Genomic DNA, 21,014 nt, shown 5'->3' with positions numbered 1-21,014 from the left:
TATTTCCTCTTGTTTTTTCCTACCCCCCCCCCCAGATGTTCTGGTTTAACTTGGATTTAAACTTGGAGAGTGGTCAGTTTGGATGAGCTATTACCAGCAGGAGAGTGAGTTTGTGTGTGTATGGGGGTGGGGGGGATGTGAGAAAACCTGGATTTGTGCTGGAAATGGCCCACCTTAATTATGCACATTGTAGGGAGAATGGTCACTTTGGATGAGCTATTACCAGCAGGAGAGTGAGTTTGTGTGTGTGGTTTTTGTGAGGGGGTGAGAGAACCTGGATTTGTGCAGGAAATGGCCCAACTTTATTATCATGCACATTGTGTAAAGAGTTGTCACTTTGGATGGGCTATCACCAGCAGGAGAGTGAATTTGTGTGCGGGGGTGGAGGGTGAGAAAACCTGGAATTGTGCTGGAAATGGCCCACCTGATGATCACTTTAGATAAGCTATTACCAGCAGGACAGTGGGGTGGGAGGAGGTATTTTTTCATATTCTCTGTGTATAAATAAAGCCTGCTGCAGTTTCCACGGCATGCATCCGATGAAGTGAGCTGTAGCTCACGAAAGCTCATGCTCAAATAAATTGGTTAGTCTCTAAGGTGCCACAAGTACTCCTTTTCTTTTTGCGAATACAGACTAACATGGCTGTTACTCTGAAACCTGGGAAGGAGAAGATCCTGTGATCATTGAAACACATGCAGCTGGTGGAGAAAAAAAAAAAAGGGACAGCGGTATTTAAAAAGACATATTTTATAAAACAGTGGCTACACTCTTTCAGGGTAAACCTGCTTTTAACATTACATACATAGCACACGTGCTTTCGTTACAAGGTCGCATTTTGCCTCCCCCGACTGCGTGGCTACCCCCTCAACCCTCCCCCCTTCCCGTGGCTAACAGCGGGGAACATTTCTGTTCAGCCACAGGCAAACAGCCCAGCAGGAACGGGCTCCTCTGAGTGTCCCCTGAAGAAAAGCACCATATTTCAACCAGGTGGCCATGAATGATATCTCATTCTCTTGAGGATAACACAGAGAGATAAAGAATGGATGTTGTTTGGACGCCAGCAAACATACACTGCAATGCTTTGTTGTACAATGATTCCCGAGTACGTGTTACTGACCTGGAGTGGTAAAGTGTCCTACCATGAAGGACGCAATAAGGCTGCCCTCCCCAGAAACCTTTTGCAAAGGCTTTGGGAGTACATCCAGGGGAGCCGCGAATGCCAGGGCAAAGTAATCCTTTCACATGCTTGCTTTTAAACCATGTATAGTATTTTAAAAAGGTACACTCACCAGAGGTCCCTTCTCCGCCTGCCAGGTCCAGGAGGCAGCCTTGGGTGGGTTTGGGGGGTACTGGCTCCAGGTCCAGGGTGAGAAACAGTTCCTGGCTGTCGGGAAAACCGGTTTCTCCGCTTGCTTGCTGTGAGCTATCTACAACCTCCTCCTCCTCATCATCATCATCATCTTCGTCCCCAAAACCTGCTTCCGTGTTGTCTCCATCTCCGTTGAAGGAGTCAAACAACATGGCTGGGGTAGTGGTGGCTGAACCCCCTAAAATGGCATGCAGCTCATCATAGAAGCGGCATGCTTGGGGCTCTGACTCGGAGCGGCCATTCACCTCTCTGGTTTTCTGGTAGGCTTGCCTCAGCTCCTTAAGTTTCATGCAGCACTGGTTCGGGTCCCTGTTATGGCCTCTGTCCTTCATGCCCTGGGAGATTTTGACAAAGGTTTTGGCATTTCAAAAACTGGAACGGAGTTCTGATAGCACGGATTCCTCTCCCCATACAGCGATCAGATCCCGTACCTCCCGTTCGGTCCATGCTGGAGCTCTTTTGCGATTCTGGGACTCCATCATGGTCACCTCTGCTGATGAGCTCTGCATGGTCACCTGCAGCTTGCCACGCTGGCCAAATAGGAAATGAGATTCAAAAGTTCGCAGTTCTTTTCCTGTCTACCTGGCCAGTGCATCTGAGTTGAGAGTGCTGTCCAGAGCGGTTACAATGGAGCACTCTGGGATAGCTCCCGGAGGCCAATACCATCAAATTGTGTCCACAATACCCCAAATTCGAGCCGGCAAGGCCAATTTAAGCGCTAATCCACTTGTCAGGGGTGGAGTAAGGAAATCGATTTTAAGAGCCCTTGAAGTCTAAATAAAGGGCTTCATCGTGTGGACAGGTGCAGGTTTACATCGATTTAACGCTGCTAAATTCGACCTAAAGTCCTAGTGTAGACCAGGGCTTATACTGTGTCAAGTAAGCTCATGCTTGAGCCAAAACAAGATGCTTATGAGGAGTGGAGATGAAGTCAGTCACTTACTTGGAAGCAGGAGAGAATTGAGGGCCTGGAGGAGAAAAAGTGACAGTTTAAACTGTCTTCTCCCCTAAAGATAAGCTGCTTCTCCAGCAGCAGTGCATGTGCAGCCATTTTCTACCTGCTTTCTAGTGTAAAAACTCGACTGGGAGCTGGTAAATAGGCCAAATTATTTTTTATAAAAGAAAGCGAGTGGAAAACGGCTGTTAACTGCTTCTGAAAGGACAACTGAGTTTCTGGAATACAGGAAGGGGCATTAGAGGGACTATTCAGTCCAAGGAGCTGAACAAAGAACAAATGGTGAAAAAGCAACAACAAAATATATATGAGTTGAGAAAAGATCCTTGTGCAAGGATTCTGGAATAAATTGTAATTGGTTGAAATGGCTTTTGATTGTAAAACTGCATTTAGAGATAAATTTGATTTTGTTTGACTATTTGGTATATTGCTTGATTTCTATTTTTGGTAATAAGTGCATTATTATTAAGTAACCATAGAAACGGGAAGTGTCCCTTTAAGAACAGGCTGCAGCATTTGGTTATAGCCTATGTTTACAGGAACCGGAGAGCAGTGCATATATATTTCCAGAATGTGGATGACCCAGCCTGTTTACTCTTTTCTAGCGTCCTTTTAGAAGGAGCTTCTTTTAAGAGCTGAGTGATACATTGCATAAATGCTCACAAAATTGTCGTTCAGAAGTTCTTTTTAAATGAACTGTAAAATTACAACGCTACCTTCTAGCGGCAATAAGCCTCTCCATGGGTTAGTAAACTAAGGATGCACTCTCAGATGGTTGAAGAAACAAGCCCAAGGCTTGCACCTCACAGTGAACCCAAGGCATAAACTAATAGCCAGAGAAAGTTGGGTGGATGAAGAAGTGTGGACATGGGAGCAGACAAACAGCATGGAAGTTTGGATGAAGAGGGGGGGAAAAAAAAGACTATGAGCCTGAGTCTGATCTCTTGTACATTGATATAAATCAGAAGTAACCTTAGTTAAGTAAAATGGGTGAAAGTGAGGACATGTAGGGCCCATTGACTTGAATTGTGTTAAAGAATAAAGATGTTCTATCTTGTCCTTTTGGTTCTTCTCTGATGCAGAACCAGTTTACTACCTAGAACAACAAACAGAAAATTTATTCACAAATTATCTATTTTGACAGTTGGCAAAAAGAATTGATTGAATAACTTATTCACTGAGTGGTTGAATAATGACAAAAGCATGTGAATAAATTTAGTAAAAAAAATACCCAAATATATTGGCTAAATATTAGCAATTAATTTGCCCAGTTCCAATAATGCCTGATCCATCTGCTAAATGGGGACTAGGTCTTATCTTTGCAGGGAAATCAACATGATGCACTAAGCAGCTTAAGATAATTGTAGAGCCTATCTATTAACTTATAAAAGAATTAAGTCATCCATTTATATGGATATCAAAAATATCCACATCAGTTAACTATCACAAATTTCAGAAAGGAGTACCTTGTGCTTCTGGACAAACTAATTTTTAAACTACTGGAAATCAGGAGGAGGGAACAGATTATCCTATGTCTGCCTACTCTGGTGTTCTCATTCCTTCCTCTGAAGCATCTGCTGCTAGCCACAGTCAGAGACAGGACACTGAATTATATGGCCAATGGGTCTCTTCCCATTTTTTTTTAAACTTCAAAAATAATATGGCTCCCAGAATGCATGCGACTCCCTCTATCCCTCAATTCTAAATCATTTTTTCATTAAAACCAGGACAGCTGCAGAACCAAATCCAACCAAGGGTGTGGTATTCCTGCCTGTCACGGAGTCACAGGGCGATACTCTAGAACAGGGGTCAGCAACCTATGGCACACGTGCCAAAGGCAGTATGCGAGATGCTTTTTAACCAGTCCGGGGGGCTCTGCTGCTGGCCTGGGGTCCTGGCTGCCGGCCTGGGGCTCTGCAGTCACCCCCAGCTGTGGCCCACTGGCCCCAGCCTGGGGCAGTGAGGGGTGCAGACAGGGGCAAGAGAGGCACAGCTCAGCACCCCCACCTTAAAAATTGTTCCAGAGCCACTGTACTGGGATATTTTTGAGTCCCGATTTGCTGCTTACATCACTATCACATCACGTGGAACAGCGCATTGCGTTTGACGTCGTGCATGCCGTCTGTCGCGATTTTTTTTTCCCCCCACTGTAAGTTGAGGGGTACATTTGACAAAAATGTCAGCTCCTAACAAAGCAAAGTTAGATGTCTGTTCATTTCAGCTTTCTTGGAACAGACATATTTGGATTTAGTCAAAAAAAGGACCGTGCTGTTTGTGCTTTCTGTTGTGAAAGTGTTGTTTGTCGCACATCAAGTGCTCAAGGACATTTTCAAACAAAGCACGAGAAAACCTTTCTTGATGAAGCAGAGAAGACTGAATTGATCAAAAAGGCAGTAGCAGGACATGAGAAGCAAAGCAGTGTTTTTAAATACTTAAGTGTAAGTAAAAACAAGGCAGAGAAGGAAGTTACAAGATTGCACAGTGCATTGCAAAAAACGGAAAGCCATTTACAGAGGGAGAATATATAAAATAAGTTTTTCTCAGCAGTTCAGAGGTTTTGTTCAGTGATTTTCCAAATAAAGATGCGTCTCTAGAATAAAAGAACTGCCTGTCTTTGCCAGAATAGTTGAGAGATACGTAAGCGAAATGGCAGAAAACATTAACGAAAAGCAGACGACTGCATTAAAAGACACAGCAGTGTTTAGCATTGCAGTTGATGAGAGCGTGGATATAAATGATGTTCCACATTTGGAAGCTGTTGCAAGATATTGTGCTTCCAATGAAATCGAAGAGGAACTTTGTTGCCTAAAACCACTGCATGGCACAACAAAGGGGGAAGATATAGCAGAAACTTTTGTAAATCTTTTTGAAGAACGAGGAGTTGACATCAGAAAAATATTTTGTGTGACAACAGATGGTGCTCCTGCCAAAAGACAGAAGGGATTTGTAAAGTTACTTGATCAAATTGGCCGCCCAACAGTCAAATTTCACTGTCTCATCCATCAAGAAAACCTGTGTGCTAAAATTTCCAATTCAGAGTTTAATAATGTGATGAATACAGTAGTGCAAATTGTGACCTTGTTGCTCGATCTGCTTTGACTCTCAGACAGTTTCAAGCACTGCTAGAAGAGATGGACTGTGCTTATAACAACATTCCACTTCACGGCAACATTCAGTGGCTAAGTCGTGGCAAGGTTTTGGTGCGCTTTGTAAACTGTTTTGATGCAATCAAGGCCTTTTTGTCAGAAAAAGGACAAAACTACCCCGAACTGGATGGTGACAAATGGCTGTGTAAGCTCATGTTTCTAACTGACATCACCACTCACCTAAACAAACTCAACCTCTGTCTCCAGGGTGCAGGGCAAACAATTCTGGATCTTTATGAAACCTGGCAGGCATTTGTTGTAAAACTAGCAGTTTTTTCTCAGGATATTCAAACTTCGACTTTCCGCTACTTCCAACACATAAAAGAGCTATCGACATGTTGCACTGTCAGTGTTGATGAGATTGGAATGTACATGCAAGAACTGGAATTTGACAGGATTTCAAGATTTCCAGCGATTTGTCCCAATGCTTTCTTTTCTAATTAAACCTGAAAAGTTCAATGAAAGCAACTTGGATTTGTCTATATTTCAGTGGATGGGTGTTGAAGATTTCGAAATGCAGCTCATTCAGATAAAAAGCTCAGAATTGTGGGCATCAAAGGTTGGAGATCTGCGGAGTGCACTTGAAGCTACTGAGAGACATCATGCGGCCTCTATTCTGACCTGCTGGACATCCCTACCAGTGAAATGTAACTGTTTGAAGAAAATTACATTTGCAATGCTTTCAGCATTTGGATCCACATATCTGTGCGAATAGGCATTTTCACACATGAAATCTGTCCTCTGTCTCTCTCGGAGCCAGTTAACAACTGATCACTCAGAAGCCTATGTGCAGCTTAAAGTATCCAAATACATGCCAGACATTGGAAAACTCAGCAAGGAAAAGCAAGGGCAAGGATCACACTAAACTGATAAGATTCGCATTTTAATTTAATTTTAAACAATGCTTCTTAAACATTTTAAAAATCTTATTTACTTTATATACTACAATAGTTTAGTTATATATTATAGAGAGACCTTCTAAAAACGTTAAAATGTATTACTGGCACGCGAAACCTTAAATTAGAGTGAATAAATGAAGACTTGGCACACCACTTCTGAAAGGTTGGCGACCCCTGCTCTAGAACTACTCCATATGAAGCCAGACAGGACTCTGGGGGAACATGCCTCCTCTCTGAGCATACTATTGCCAGGGCAAGAAGCTTACACAGCTTCAACCTTCCTGGGTCTGACCTCGGAGCATTCAGCATCCCCTTCCACACCATGCACTTCCCATAGCGAGTCCGCCCAGATGGGGCTACTGGGAAAGCCAGAGGGCCCTGCACCACAGCTCTGCAGTCAGATGTGACTCTCAGCCACCTGGTGAAACAGAAGGTTTATTAGTTGACAGGAACACAGTGCTGAACAGGGCTGCTATTATTATACCAATAAAATAAAAACCAGCAGGATCTTATTAAAGGGAAAAAGGCAAAATACCACATTTACTGTGAATACAGAAAGAATCATAGTAAGCAGTTAGTTATAGCTATAACATTCCATTCAATTTCATATTTATTCACACATTCATTCATTCATACAAACATACACACACACACACACACACAGGTTCTGCAAGGTTGTTATCATAGTTACCAGCCTTAGAGTTGCTCATGCCAAGCCACTGGCCAGGTGGCCTGGACATGAGGAGGGAGCAGGGCCTTGTCAGATGCTCATCTGATGCTCCTGGAAGTTGGTTTGCAGAATCAGACCCCAAAGTTCTCACTTTTTAGAGTCTATAGGAATTTCTTCCTATGCCAGTCTATGGGAATTGCTTCATCATGCTGTTGCTGAATCAATCAGCAGATAGCACATTCCTGACGGCTCCAAGATGTTATCTTGTTCTTTGGTTCTCCCATTCTTGAGGCTGTTGGGTGGATTCCAGTCTGCCCTCCGGGGGGGGGGGGGGTCCTCTGGTTATTTCCACTTGACGCCTTCTTCAGCCGATGGACACTGGATTCTTAGGCTGGCACCTCCCTGATCATTCAGTTATTATCCACACCAAGCATCCATCCACATACATCCTCTATCTCTATTTTAATCACAATTGTTAATACAACAAAAGGGTATGAAAGTCTCTGGGTGCTGTTTCTGTTGTTAGAGTATTGCTTTGAGACTCTCTCTCTGTGAATTGCTTTGAGAACAGACTCTGTCTTAGAATGTACTAACACAATTAGCAGCTTGCAAGTTTCACACATAGAGGGAGAGAAACAGTACCAAAAACCAAGAGACCTCTTAATTAGTAATACCCTGGAATTTAAACTCTGGGGAATCAAACTCATTTGTGATTTTAATACAGAACTTCTTTAATATGATCCAACACTATCACAGAAATCAGTGACTTTCAGCCAACTCCATCTTGGGGACTCCTGGGCCAGAAGCCCTGGACTTCCTCTCTTCCAGCCCCTGCAAACAGACTGCCAGCTTCCAGCGACCTGACCTCAGACACCCCCATTGCTCCTCCTCCTTGTCTTTATCTTACTTCCTGGGCAAAGAGTTACCTGGTCACACCCCCTCGTGGATTACGAAGGGCACCGGTCATAGCATATGTGCAGGAGCCCCAAAGGTCTCAGCCAAAGTCACACACATCTATTCCCACCACCAAGGTATTGGTGCAGCACACAGGGAAACTGAGGCACACACAGTATTCATGGAGAACAGTAAAACTCACATGGGCTCAACACTAAGACTCACATACAACATAACAAGGGAAAATCTCCACTTCATCACATTGCCTTCCATCTGTTATGTTTGCTTATAAATGGCCACAGTGGCTTGGCTTCCATGCCAAATTGACAGAGATGTGGATAGCTGTCCTTGGTTTGGAGTAGATAGCTATTTTCATATACAAAGATTAATTCAATCAGGAGTCAATGCATTAATGTTGGCTCCAATTTCTTTTGGCCATGTCTGTCTTACAGAGAGTTTCTAAAACTAAGCCTCTCTCCTCTCTCTGTAATACAGGAATGAAATAAAAGGGTTTTTTTTTGTTATAGGAACATTATACTAACAATGAATCCAACCTTTCTTAAAATAGAAACTATATGTCTGCAGCATTGACTAATTTAATGTTGCAATAATTACAGCTGAATAATATGTTAGATTTATCTGATAGCCTGCTATACAGTAGGTTCTACATAGGCAGAGAACAGAAATTGGATCTGTGAGTGTGAAATAGACAGAATTAATCTGGAATTCATAGAATATCAGGGTTGGAAGGGACCTCAGGAGGTCATCTAGTCCAACCCCCTGCTCAAAGCAGAATCAATCCCCAATTTTTGCCCCAGATCCCTAAATGGCCTCCTCAAGGATTAAACTCACAACCCTGGGTTTAGCAGGCCAATGCTCAAACCACTGAGCTATCCCTTCCCGCAGTAAAGGAGGGGTCCTCAAGAGATGCCTTCTGAAGTTCTTGGGGGATATCACAAGGGGAAAGAGGGTCCCCTCTGCCTGACCAGTTGTTAAGTAAATACAATTCTTCCTTAGCAAAAAATGGAATAATCTCATTGTCAGGATTAGCTGAGACACAGTGTACAAAATATAGTGGCACTAGAGTAAATGCTGAACCTAGCTGGCATGGGTAATTCAAAACAAAAAAGATTAACTGCTGAAATTTATTGTTCCACCAACAAATTAAACATAATGCTTATGTTTATGTTTGTTTTATTATTCTCATATTCTAGCATACTAACACAGATAGTGCCTGAATCACCACTCTGTCACATTCATTTTGCACCAATGTAACCCTAGTGGAGTCTCACAGGTGGAGAACTAGTTTAATGATGGGTGAATCAGGCTCTTAGATTTTAATCTATCCTTGGTGACTGCAGTGGGGCACCTTTGCATCTTGGAAAATCTATTTTGTGGCACGCAAGCCAGGCATAGCAGCGGATTTTCTGAGGCACTGGGATGGGTGCCAAATATCAGGGGTCATGAGAAGGATCAAGCCATTATAAATTGCCACTGCAATAAGTTATGCCATACTCTATCATTAAAATATGGACAATGCTGGAGGGGTAGCAGGAAGGATCTCTGCAATAGTGAGAGTCCCTGGGGCACCAGTATTCACCTGCCATTCTGAGTATGCATTCCTCCTTTGCTAGGCCAGCTAGGGCCTTACTCCATCCCGTCCCCCACTCCTGTCTTTGGAGAATCTAGTGCCAGCAGTAGCACCATCCTAGAATATCAGGGTTGGAAGGGACCTCAGGAGGTCATCTAGTCCAAACCCCTGCTCAAAGCAGAACCAATCCCCAATTTTTGCCCCAGATCCCTAAATGGCCCCCTCAGGGATTAAGCTCACAACCCTGGGTTTAGCAGGCCAATGCTCAAACCACTGAGCTATCCCTCCCCCCTGACTAGACTCCCCCTTCCCCCTTGCACTAGAGTAGTGCAAGGCCTTCTCTCCTATACCAACTATGCCTGGTCCTTCAAAAGGAGTACTAGAAAGGGAAAGACTCCTATAGCTTTATTATCTCCACCTTTGCACACCCATAAAGAATAAGCCACCATGTGGCCCATTATTATCCTTACAGATTGCTGTTTTCAAGAAGTGCTGTGCAAATCAAGGTGCTTTGGAGAGCTGAAAATGTACAAGAGATCACCACAGCCACCATCAAAATGTAGCCACCCCTTGATATAGGATTTGCCAACAATTGTATACTAATGGCATCAGCAATGACACATCGTAGTTTCAGGAGAGAGCAAGTCTATTATTTAATGAGCTGGCAAGCGTGAACGCATGTCCTTAACATCTGCCAGCTGGAATCAACATTGCTTAGCCATTTGTCAACCTCCTATACTGCTAAGACATAATGGGGATTCTCCTTCAGTTCAAGCAGTGGAGGCCTGTGCTTTTGGAAAAAAGTGATTAGAGTTCTGGCCCAGCTATTGGAGTGAAGTTACCTGTGGCTATTGTGCAAACAGAGTGAAGTGTTTAGTTACAACAGGGTAGCCAACTGAAGCAACAGGGAAATGGAGAGCAGAACACAATTACCCAATGATATTTAATGGCCAAACATGGTCAGAGCCTTAATGTTATGTCCCACACCAATGATGTATCAAATCAGGCAGTCTTTGATACTGTAATTTTATTTTTTCATCAGAATAATTGTTTGTATCCTGCCATTATAAAGCTTTCAACATTTTTGATGCACTGTTTTTAATTTTCCCTGTAACATTTCATTTTCAGATGTCCTGCCAAAACCACTACCATAAACCCAAAAGAATATTAATAATGAAACTATGTACTGTGCTTTCTGCATTTAAAGTGTACTATTTTTCAGCTATATTTGAAAATAGGGTTTTAGCAAGATCATGCTTCTTCTCTAAAATACACTTACTTTAAAAAGCGTGATTATAAATGCTCTTTGCTCTTGAGTCATGGACTTTAAATGTAAAAAGTCATCTGCCTCTATTTAAAAAATGAAAATCATTATTTTACATTTGATATAACAAAACTTGGCTCTGGACTGAACAGCAAAAGGCAAACCATGACAACAACTTGATTGAATTAACCATCAGAGAGTTTCTTGACTGATTACAACTTTTCAATTCAGTTCTCTCAGTTCACTCATTTATTTCATCTAGAATATTTCTAGAAAGAAATCCCTGTGTCCTTCCAAATATAAATCTGGCTATTTATCAGGAGACACCCCTCGCTCCAGCCCCACAAGATAGTCTTTAAACAACATGAAGGTCTAGAACAAGCAAACAAACATAAAAAAAAACCTCAAAGAAAAAGTTAAATTATCATCTTTATGATTAGCTGCTCCTCCATCTTTAACTCACTCCTTTGTGCCTCGAGAAACAGCTGGGATCCGCGATCCGTGCATGATATTACCTACCATACAATAGGCATAATACCTTGGAACAGCAAAGTCAAGATAGGGACTGTGGGCAAAATGTTTCCCTCATTTGGAAAACCTTACAATGGGAGAAAACTTCCTTGGGAACTATTCATCATCCCCTCCAAAGGGGAAAGGAGGGGTGCATGCAAATGTTAATCATTAATTATATTAAGTGACTTTACAATTTACTATGAAGTTTCATGGATGCTTTAGGTAATTGGCATGGAACTGACAATTCTAACAATGGCCAAAATCTGGTCTCATTTGCACCAGTGGTTATCTGGAGTAACACCTCTTGACACCAGTTGACAGTCCTGGAGAGCGATGTCCTCTGTATGCAGCACAGACAGCTTCCTCACAGGCCTTATGCCTCAATGCTGTACTGAAGAGCCCCCCCTGGAGTGAGAAAACAATTCGTTGTTCATGCTCATTCAGTTCACAGGTTCTCTGCTCAGCTGTCAATAAGGACAGCAAATAGTGCAAAACATGGTGGAAGATTTTGACGTGAACACATCTACAAAGAAGTCGACTTCAGTGGAGTTACCCGAGGTTTTACAACAGTGCAACTGAGATCAGAACCTGCAGCATTATGTATTCTCTATGTAATTTTACAGAATATTACTGCATGTATTTTCTGTTACGTAAACAGTAATATAGGGCTCCAGAAGACTTAGCATCATGAAACATAATAAATAAAATATTTGGCAGTATTTTGAATATGGGGAAACTGGCTCAGATAAAAACTAACCTGAACCTTCACTCAAAATTGACATCAGGTTTGATCATATTCATGATCAAACCTATTATTATTGTTACCTGACCTCGCAGCTTTCTTATTGGTGGGTTAACACAGCTATGCAGTGTCCCCTGAATGACAACACTAGCATTAGCTCCGTTTAACAAAAGAGCAACATCTGTTCATTACTGGAAGAGAGTACAGAGGCAACTCCCCTCCTGCAGCTGGTATAAACACTTGCACGCTCTCCCCAAGCCAGGAAATACTTCCCTTCAGCTTCCTCTCAGTTACTTCCCCAGACAGGGCAGGGGGGTTTTCCATCTGGGAAGCAGTCACTCCTTTTAGGGCAGTTTGTGGATGTGCTAAGCACAGACCCAGCCAACACAGTAACTGAGAAATTAGTATTCATTTTCACATTCCTTTGGCTTGCTACGTTCTGGACAGCATTTGAATTAACAATGTCCTCTGAGAAAGGCTGTTGCTGAAGTAACTCAAGCAGAACCAGAAGCAAAAATTATAGACAATCTTGTGATGCAGCCTGCTCTTGCAAGACTATCCAGGCCAATTTTGCAGACCCAACAAGTTCAGATACAATTTGGATAATCATTTGAAATGCTGAATGCCTATGCAGAAAGCCAAGCCATGTAAGGTTCAGCCCTCACTAAATATCACATAATACTGCATAGAAAGAAACTGTACATAAAACACGTTGCTCATGCTATATTAAAAAAATAAAAAGAAAAATAAAACACTTATTGCCAAATACTGTACCACTTTCTAAAAACAAATTGCTTTGGAGAAGAAAAAAGAAAGAAAAAGATCTGAAACTCAAAAGTTAAAAAGTTTGTGTCCATCCCCAGACAGTAAATCAAACATGGCTTTATGGATCAACACGGTATTTTTAATGTTGATCCAAGCTGGCAATTTGTATGCCAAGTTTCAACATTATACCATTTAAAACAGCTGAGATCATATACAGTACCTTGCAAACCGGTTTGCTTGCTTGTTTAGTGTTAATGTACAAGCAAAGAAGGAAATCATCTGCTGCTCAGATTCAGATCATTTCTAGTGCATGGGTGCACCCTACCTGGAGATGGGACTGTCATTGGCACATCAGACTCAGCAGCCATTAAAGAACTCATTGGCGCATACACTAGGCTCTGTAAAGAGCAACGGGGACATAGTCACAAGAAAAATTACATTGTAATATAGTATGTGATATATAGATATTTATCCTGTGCAAACAGATGAGCTTGGTCCAGAACAGACACCTCTAAATATGGAGTAGATAGGAAGATATTAAACAAACATCCTCACCTTGGTACATGAAGGTCCTGACTGTGTTGTTTTTACTCCATGACTCAAATGTGATCTTGTACTAATAGCAAAGTAACTGAAAGAGGCATAAAAGGAAATTGGCATGTCTATACCACATGATGACATCTCTGCTAATAATTATTACCCAAGCTTGGATCACCCAATTTGCTTTGTGCTTAGCAAAATGAAAAGGTGGACCAGGCCAAGATGCTCCATTGCTGTGTGGTAGCCTGTCGAAGGAGAAAGAAAAGCTGCTGCTCATTAGGGAATCTGTGAACTCTCAAGCTTCTCGTAGCATTTAAATTCCAGATCAGCCATCAATAAAAAAAGCCCAGATGATACCTGACATAATGGTGGAATCAAAGAGTGTAAATCCTTTTGTTAGCCTTTGATGACATCTGAAGACAGTAAAAAGTCCAGAATTGCCTGCTAAACAAGTCAGCCTGTTCAATGGTGGGCTCCTGTCTTCCTGCTTGGAGCCTCTGTTCATCCGCCTCCCCACTTCAAACATCAGGAAGGTAGAACACGAGGGCTGCAAGGTCCTCACTGTCATTCGGTTCTTAATGCAGAGCATTGCATGGATGTGAACTGCACGACCCCCATTACAGTCACTAATAATTCCCAACATAATGCTTGCACTAAGAACCTCCCCCCCGCAGGTTTTCTCCCCAGGACAGTTTCAAACAACCAGGGCCAGATCCTCAGCTGGTGTAAATTAACATGGCTCCATTGACTTCAGTGAGTTATGCTGATTTCCCCAGCTGAGGTTGTGGTCCCACAGTGTGTGGATTGTAAGACTAGAGGCATACAGTAACTCCCTGCTTAACACTGTAGTTATGTTCCTGAAAAATGCAACTTTAAGCTAAATGATGTTAAGCGAATCCAATTTCCCCATAAGAATTAATGTAAATGGGGGGAGGGGGAGTTCCAGGGACATTTTTTTCACCAGACAAAAAACTATATATACACATATATACATACATACACACACACACCCCGTATAAGTTTTAAACAAACAATTTAATACTATACACAGCACTGATGATTGTGAAGCTCGATCGAGGTGGTGAAGTTAGAGGGTGGAATATTTCCCAGGGAATGCCTTACTGCTAAATGATGAACTAGCTTTCAGCTGAGCCCTCAAGGGTTAACACATTGTTGTTAATGTAGCCTCACACTCTACAAGGCAACATGAATGGAGGGAGGAGAGACAGCATGGCAGACAGACAGAGACACACACCCTGTGCGTAGGAAAGAGAGAGAGAGAGATGTGCATTGCCCCTTTAAGTACGCTGACACCACTCTAAGTACATTGCCCTTTTAAGTATATCAGGAAGTTGAGACAGCAGCTGCGGCCAGCAAGCTCCATCCATCCTGAGACCTGTCGTGTCCCCACCCTGGTATGGAGAAGGGGTAAGAAGGAGGCAGGAGCAGAGGGGAGGGGAACACCGTGACATTATCCTCTCTCTTCTTCTCCCCGCTCCCCCCGTACAGCAAGCGGGAGACTCCCGGGAGCAGCTCCAAGGCTGAGGGCAGGAGCAGCACATGGCAGTGGGGGGAGGGACAGCTGAACTGCAGGTAATTGATAGCCTGCTGGGTGGCTGCCTCACAGGGAACTTAGGGGAGCAGGGAGCTGATAGGGGGGCTGCAGGTCCACTCTGGTTCCAGGCCCCCACCAGCTAGTTCCAATGGGCTGCTCTTCCTGCAAGCAGTGGACAAAGCAGGCGGCTGCCAAACAACGTTATAAGGGAGCATTGCACAACTTTAAATAAGCATGTTCTCTAATTGATCAGCAACATAACAATGAAACAACGTTAAACGGGATGATTTTAAATGCAGAGTTACCGTATATCAATCAGAATTATCTATAAAAGAAGTCATAGTTTGCTATTTTCCAGACACCAAAGGTTCACTGGATAGTACAAAGATTTTTCTTTAGTAACTAAGTAAATTTTTATATCAATTAAGGTGTCCACATGAGGAATTGCATTATGTTAAAGAATCACTAAGAGCTCAACAATGTGTGGAAACATCATCATTTTCTTGTTCACTGCAGCAGCTTACACTTATTACCATTTAGTATAGACGTTAGCATGGAAGGATCATACAAATTCACATCACGACTGTACTTAATGAGATTCAACATCAAATTTTATTATGTAGCACTGTCTGCAAAGTCAGACTGAGCACTTTTAAATGTCATTTACGATTGAAACCACGAGTTCCAGTAGCTTCTACAGTCCTTGAAGCGCTGACAGTTTTTAATTTTCAGGGCCAGATCCTCAGCTGGTGTAAATTGATGTAGTTCCATTGCCATCAATGGAACTAGGCTGATTTCCACCAGCTGATAATCTTGCCCCCTTTCTATTGAAAGGAAGGGGAATCAGGAATCCTCTAACCTTTCAATTTAGCTTTTTTTCAGTAGACAGTTAAAGATTAAGGAATTTGTGGCTACTGGCAAAAAGTTTCATTCACTACTATAAAGCAGCCAGTCTGCCTAGTAGCTAATTCACAGTGACTAATGCTGTAATAAATAATAAATAATAATAATAACAACAACAAGAACAGTAAAAATGCACCTTCACAATTGATTTCTCTAAGCAAACTCCTGCCTTATCCTGCAGGAGTGTACAGAGATGACTGGCAGAAAGCTGCAGGAGCCTCTGCTTACCCTTCCCTCCCAGCACACACATACAGCAACTGTTAGGGGGCTTATTCCTTCACCCACTTACTTCCCTGGTCCTTCTCGCATGAACAGAGAGCAACAATACCCGAAGTCCAAAGGTGCAAACAATTCAATGTTTATTGGTGTGAACTTCCAGCAAGAATGATTCCAGTTTACCTTCCTTAGTGTCCCCCTTCCCAGCTCTGACACCACAGAATATCGTATCATATTCAGGCCTGTCTGTAAAGGCCTATACTCTAAGAATTTAGGTGTGTTCTTATCACTTGGCTAGTTATAGAGGTATACAAGAAAGAATCAAAATCACTGTCTGCCGGTGTAAGAGCCTTCTCTTACTGTGACAGTCTGAGGCCCTGTTCTTAGGCTAAGGCCTTTGGCTAAGCAGCAGAGGCAGCCATAAGCTGGGAAGCAAACGGTCACATCCTCACATTCCAACCTAGTCACATTGAGATAAGGTGCTATTGGGCTGTTAGGAATACAATCCTGTCCTGATAATGCCTATCACCTCCAGAGAAAGGGAAGTGCCTAGAAGATGTAAAAGGAAACTTAGTTTGATAGCATCCTGTCTGGCAAGAACTCACTTATCAATAGCTGGAATGTGAAATCCTCATTTCTGTGTTTGTTCTATCACTGTAGTCCCCATTTCCCCATTGTTTGTCTGTATAATCTCTGTCTGGTTCTGTGATTGTTTCTGTCTGCTGTATAATTAATTTTGCTGGGTGTAAACTAATTAAGGTGGTGGGATATAATTGGTTAAATAATCATATTACAATATGTTAGGATTGGTTAGTTAAGTTTCAGTAAAATGATTGGTTAAGGTATAGCTAAGCAGAACTCAAGTTTTACTATATAGTCTGCAGTCAATCAGGAAGTGGGTGGGTGGGAAATGGGAACAGGGAATGGGGAAATTGGAATCATGTTTAGCTAAAGGGGGAAATGGGAACAGGGACACAGGTAAGCCTCTGTGGTGTCAGAGCTGGGAAGGGGGACACTAAGGAAGGAAACTGGAATCATGCTTGCTGGATGTTCACCCCAATAAACATTGAATTGTTTGCACCTTTGGACTTTGGTTATTGTTGCTCTCTGTTCATGCGAGGAGGACCAGGGAAGTAAGTGGGTGAAGGAATAAGCCCCCTAACATGCATCGCGTCGGATAGGTGAGTGGCAGCCTGTAAGTTCCCCTCCCCAACAGTCCGCGCAGCTGCTTGGAGGGGGTATTGCAAAAGTCTCGTGATGGTAGTTGCGGGTTCTGGCAAGCCAGCGTAAAGGATTTTTTGGATAAATGGATAAGGAAGAACTGGGACCCATACCAGGTGCTGAGGTCAACCTGGGATGAGATTAAAAAGGAAATGGAAGAAGTGTTAGGGGACCCAGAGGGATGGAAGGTGGCTGAGGAGTCCACCCTCCTTGGTATATGGGTAGTGGAAGAAGGTCCCTGCCCATTGGGACTGAATGCCTTCCAGGGAAAGGAGACACTTCCGTCTGCTTGTGAGAGGTTTGAAGCAAGGGCAACATTATGGGAAGCTGCCAGTAATCTTTCAAGTTTGGTGCTGCTTCAGCAAGGGCTGCTGAAGGGTTGTAAATTAGTTAGGGGTAGTTAAAGATGATTTGGCACAACAGGGTTTAGAGTCAAAAGAAGAGTTAACAGACTACCTTTAGAGACTGGAGCTGGGACTTGGTCCTGGGGAAGTGGAGAGAAAGGGGAAGAAAAAAAAAAGTTTCAAAGTGCAAAATGGCAGGGTTTGCAGGAGCAGATAACAACCTCCACTCTTGTCCCAGAGCCAGAATGAGAACCTGGGGATAAGGGTTCCCAACTGTTTCAACCCAGGGAGCCTACTCTTGGCTCAGAGCTAACTATATCCTTTTCTTTTCCTTCTTCTTTTTCTCGGTTTACTTAATTTGCTGCTGGTAGCCTATACTTTAAATTGACCTGACAGGCTTAATTGGTTTCTTTCCACCTCTTTCCCCTTGCCTTTCCACACAGTTTTGTTTTTCTGAAGTTTTAATGGAGGGTACTTTGGATACTTTTGTGAGATGTTTTTGGTTATTTTGGACAAAGCATGAGGGAGGTCTGCTGTATTCCACTGGAATTTTTGGAGTAAAAGATCCATGGACACAAATGTTTTACTGCCTCTTTGAACAGTCTCAAGGCAAAGACAGCACAGGTTAAGGCAGCTGTGTGGCAATAACTGTACTTGGTGACTAGGTTGGAATGTGAGGATGTGACCGTTCACTTCCCAGCTTATGGCTGCCTCTGCTGCTTAGCCAAAGGCCTTAGCCTAAGAACAGGGCCTCAGACTGTCACAGTAAGAGAAGGCTCTTACACCGGCAGACAGTGATTTTGATTCTTTCTTGTATACCTCTATAACTAGCCAAGTGATAAGAACACACCTAAATTCTTAGAGTATAGGCCTTTACAGACAGGCCTGAATATCTATATCCTAACAGCAACCAGAGAGAAAGGTTATCTAACAGCCTCTTGAGTGCTAGCCAGGGGCCTTCATAACATGCTTGATGATGGTCCAGCAGCCATCCTGAAGAGGACCACAGCAGCAAGGACCACTGCTGAGTACTGTCCATAGACTCCTCCGAGTCATCCTATCAGGTGCAGGCAGAATGGATGAGAGAACTTCAGTTTGGACATGACAGCCCTGCTCCTTCCCTCTGCACCTCAGCATGGCTAGGGACTTCCACCTTTGAGTAGCAAAGACTGACTGGCCATGGAGAATGAATTACCCTCTTTCTTCTAACCATTGCTGAAGTTCATTGGCAAGACAGTGCAGGGAGAGCTTGTAGCACTGTTCTCCTTACTCTGGTTTTTCTGTGGTGCTGTCAGTCTAATAAACAAACATTTTCATCTTTGATAAATAGGATCCTGTCACTTAATTCACTGTATGCTGGACTGATCCTTAAATGTCAGGACATTCTTGCTAAAGAAATCTTAGATTACAGTTTATTCTGAATTCAGAGGCTAATCTAGATTTCTTACTAGGATTAGGCCAGTTCAACCTAGTGCTCCTAGAGTCCTAGTGGAGTCAAAGCTAAACTCAGCCAGGGCATGAACTGCATTGACTTCAATGGAGTTGCACCTACTTTCATAAGGGTTGAATTTGGCGCCTGGCATTGGCTCTCATTAAAAATCATAACAAGCTACCACATGGATAAATTGCTAAGGGGTTAGGCCTTCTCTACTTTTGGGTTTCATTCTCTGTGAAACACTTGACAGTCCTCCAGAAAAAGGCTGTTTCCATTGCAATGGATCAGTTTATGTCTGACAGGCCCAGGGCTACTGTTTTTCATGCACTTAGTTTATGGAATTTGAGGTCTATTGAGATAAGGAGTGTGGGATATTTCCATGTTTTAAGACACACTGAAGATTTTTTTTCTTTCCTAGCTTGTTTATGGTTGGTTAGCTTCCCACTTGCTTTGAAGTTGAGCATTAAGAGGGCTGACACACAATTTTGGGAGCAGTATTATATTGTACTGTATTCTACTGGGGGCAAATCTCCATTCTCACTCCCTGGCTACAGGCTTACAGCAGAACCAGTGCTGTGAAGAAGAAAGGCAGGATTTAGGGAACCCTAGCAGGGCATGTGCTCCCTCTGGGTGCTATGGAGCCTAGTTCTCCAGGGGCTTTATGTGTGCTGCCAACCGTGCAGCAGGGACTTGAAGCCAAGAGAAAGAGGCTTGTAGATCTGTGCTATGGGGAGCCACTAATCATTCTTTCCCAATGTAGGAGATGCAAATATAGTGCAGAGCCAGTGGGTTCCAGCCCCGGAAGTAGAGCAGCAACCATGGAGTGAAGCTGTGATTCTACAGCCTAGGAGTGGAAGATTCTTTTTCTCCTCATCTTCCCAGGAACCCCTTCACCTCCCATTGGATTATACAAAATAGCTGAGATGTGCATTGGAGACAGCATCTGGGTTGTACTTAGGGTGACCATATGTCCCGTTTTGGCCAGGACAGTCCCTTTCTTAAGCCCTGTCCCAGCCGTCCTGACTTTTTTGGCAAAACTGTGCATTTGTCCCGTTTCCTCTTACCAACTGATCATCAACAGGACAAATGCAGAGTTTTGTCAAAAGAGTGGGGTGTGGCCGCTGGCAGGGCAAGGGGACTAGCGGCAATACCAGCCCTGTGCGTGAGGGAGAGCTCGGGAGAGTGGCTCAGGCCAGGACAGCCCCACAAGGGTGCACAGAAGGGGATTTTGGGCCGTCCCTGCATGCAGGAGGCAGAGAGGGGCCTCCTACTGACCATGGGAGGGCAGCATCGGGGGCTTGTACCAGCCCCATACCTGGGGCAGAGAGGAGGGCCTCAGGCCAGACCCCTGCAGGCAGAAAGGGCTCAGTGGGGGGGAAGGAGGGAGGGGGCGGAAGGCCACAGGTTGGCCCCGTGCGGGGGTCCCATTTTCCCTTTGGAAAATATGGTCACTCTAGATTGTATTGCATTACTGACTACAACAGGAAAAAGGCTGCATATGACACTTCCATGTACAATGTGACATATATTTCGAATGTGTGCAGCACTGAAGACTAAGCATTTCTTAAACAGCTAATCAGACATGATTTTCTAATACAGTTGACTGTGAAACACATTTGGGTGTATGCTACAGATGGGTGTAATCAGCCCCTCTGGCCGTGCATGAGCATCTCCAGTGGTTCTAGTTCCCAAACCAGATGGGGAGATATGTTTCTGCGTGGACTATCGTAAGCTAAATGCTGTAACTCGCCCAGACAACTATCCAATGCCACGCACAGATAAACTTTTAGAGAAACTGGGACGGGCCCAATTCATCACTACCTTGGACTTAACCAAGGGGTACTGGCAGGTACCGCTAGATAAATCCGCCAAGGAAAGCTCAGCCTTCACCACACATGTCTGGCTGTATGAATTTAATGTACTCCCTTTTGGGCTGCGGAATGCATCCGCCACCTTCCAAAGACTTGTAGATGCTCTCCTAGCGGGATTGG

At 43.4% G+C, this 21,014-nt stretch overlaps 1 protein-coding gene across 1 annotated transcript in view; it reads right to left on the bottom strand.

Moving 5' to 3' along the window:
* Positions 1 to 646: 646 nt before the first annotated feature.
* Positions 647 to 21,014, bottom strand: part of LOC140911929 (myb/SANT-like DNA-binding domain-containing protein 7) — a 193,733-nt gene continuing 173,365 nt past the window's right edge. The window contains exon 2 of the mRNA XM_073346088.1: positions 647 to 699. Coding sequence (XP_073202189.1) covers positions 647 to 699 — 53 coding nt within the window. The remainder of the gene's footprint in view (positions 700 to 21,014) is intronic.

Source organism: Lepidochelys kempii, chromosome 5, assembly GCF_965140265.1.
Source record: "Lepidochelys kempii isolate rLepKem1 chromosome 5, rLepKem1.hap2, whole genome shotgun sequence".
In the NCBI taxonomy this organism is placed as follows: domain Eukaryota; kingdom Metazoa; phylum Chordata; order Testudines; family Cheloniidae; genus Lepidochelys; species Lepidochelys kempii.
This window is presented reverse-complemented; position numbering and strand designations above follow the sequence as displayed.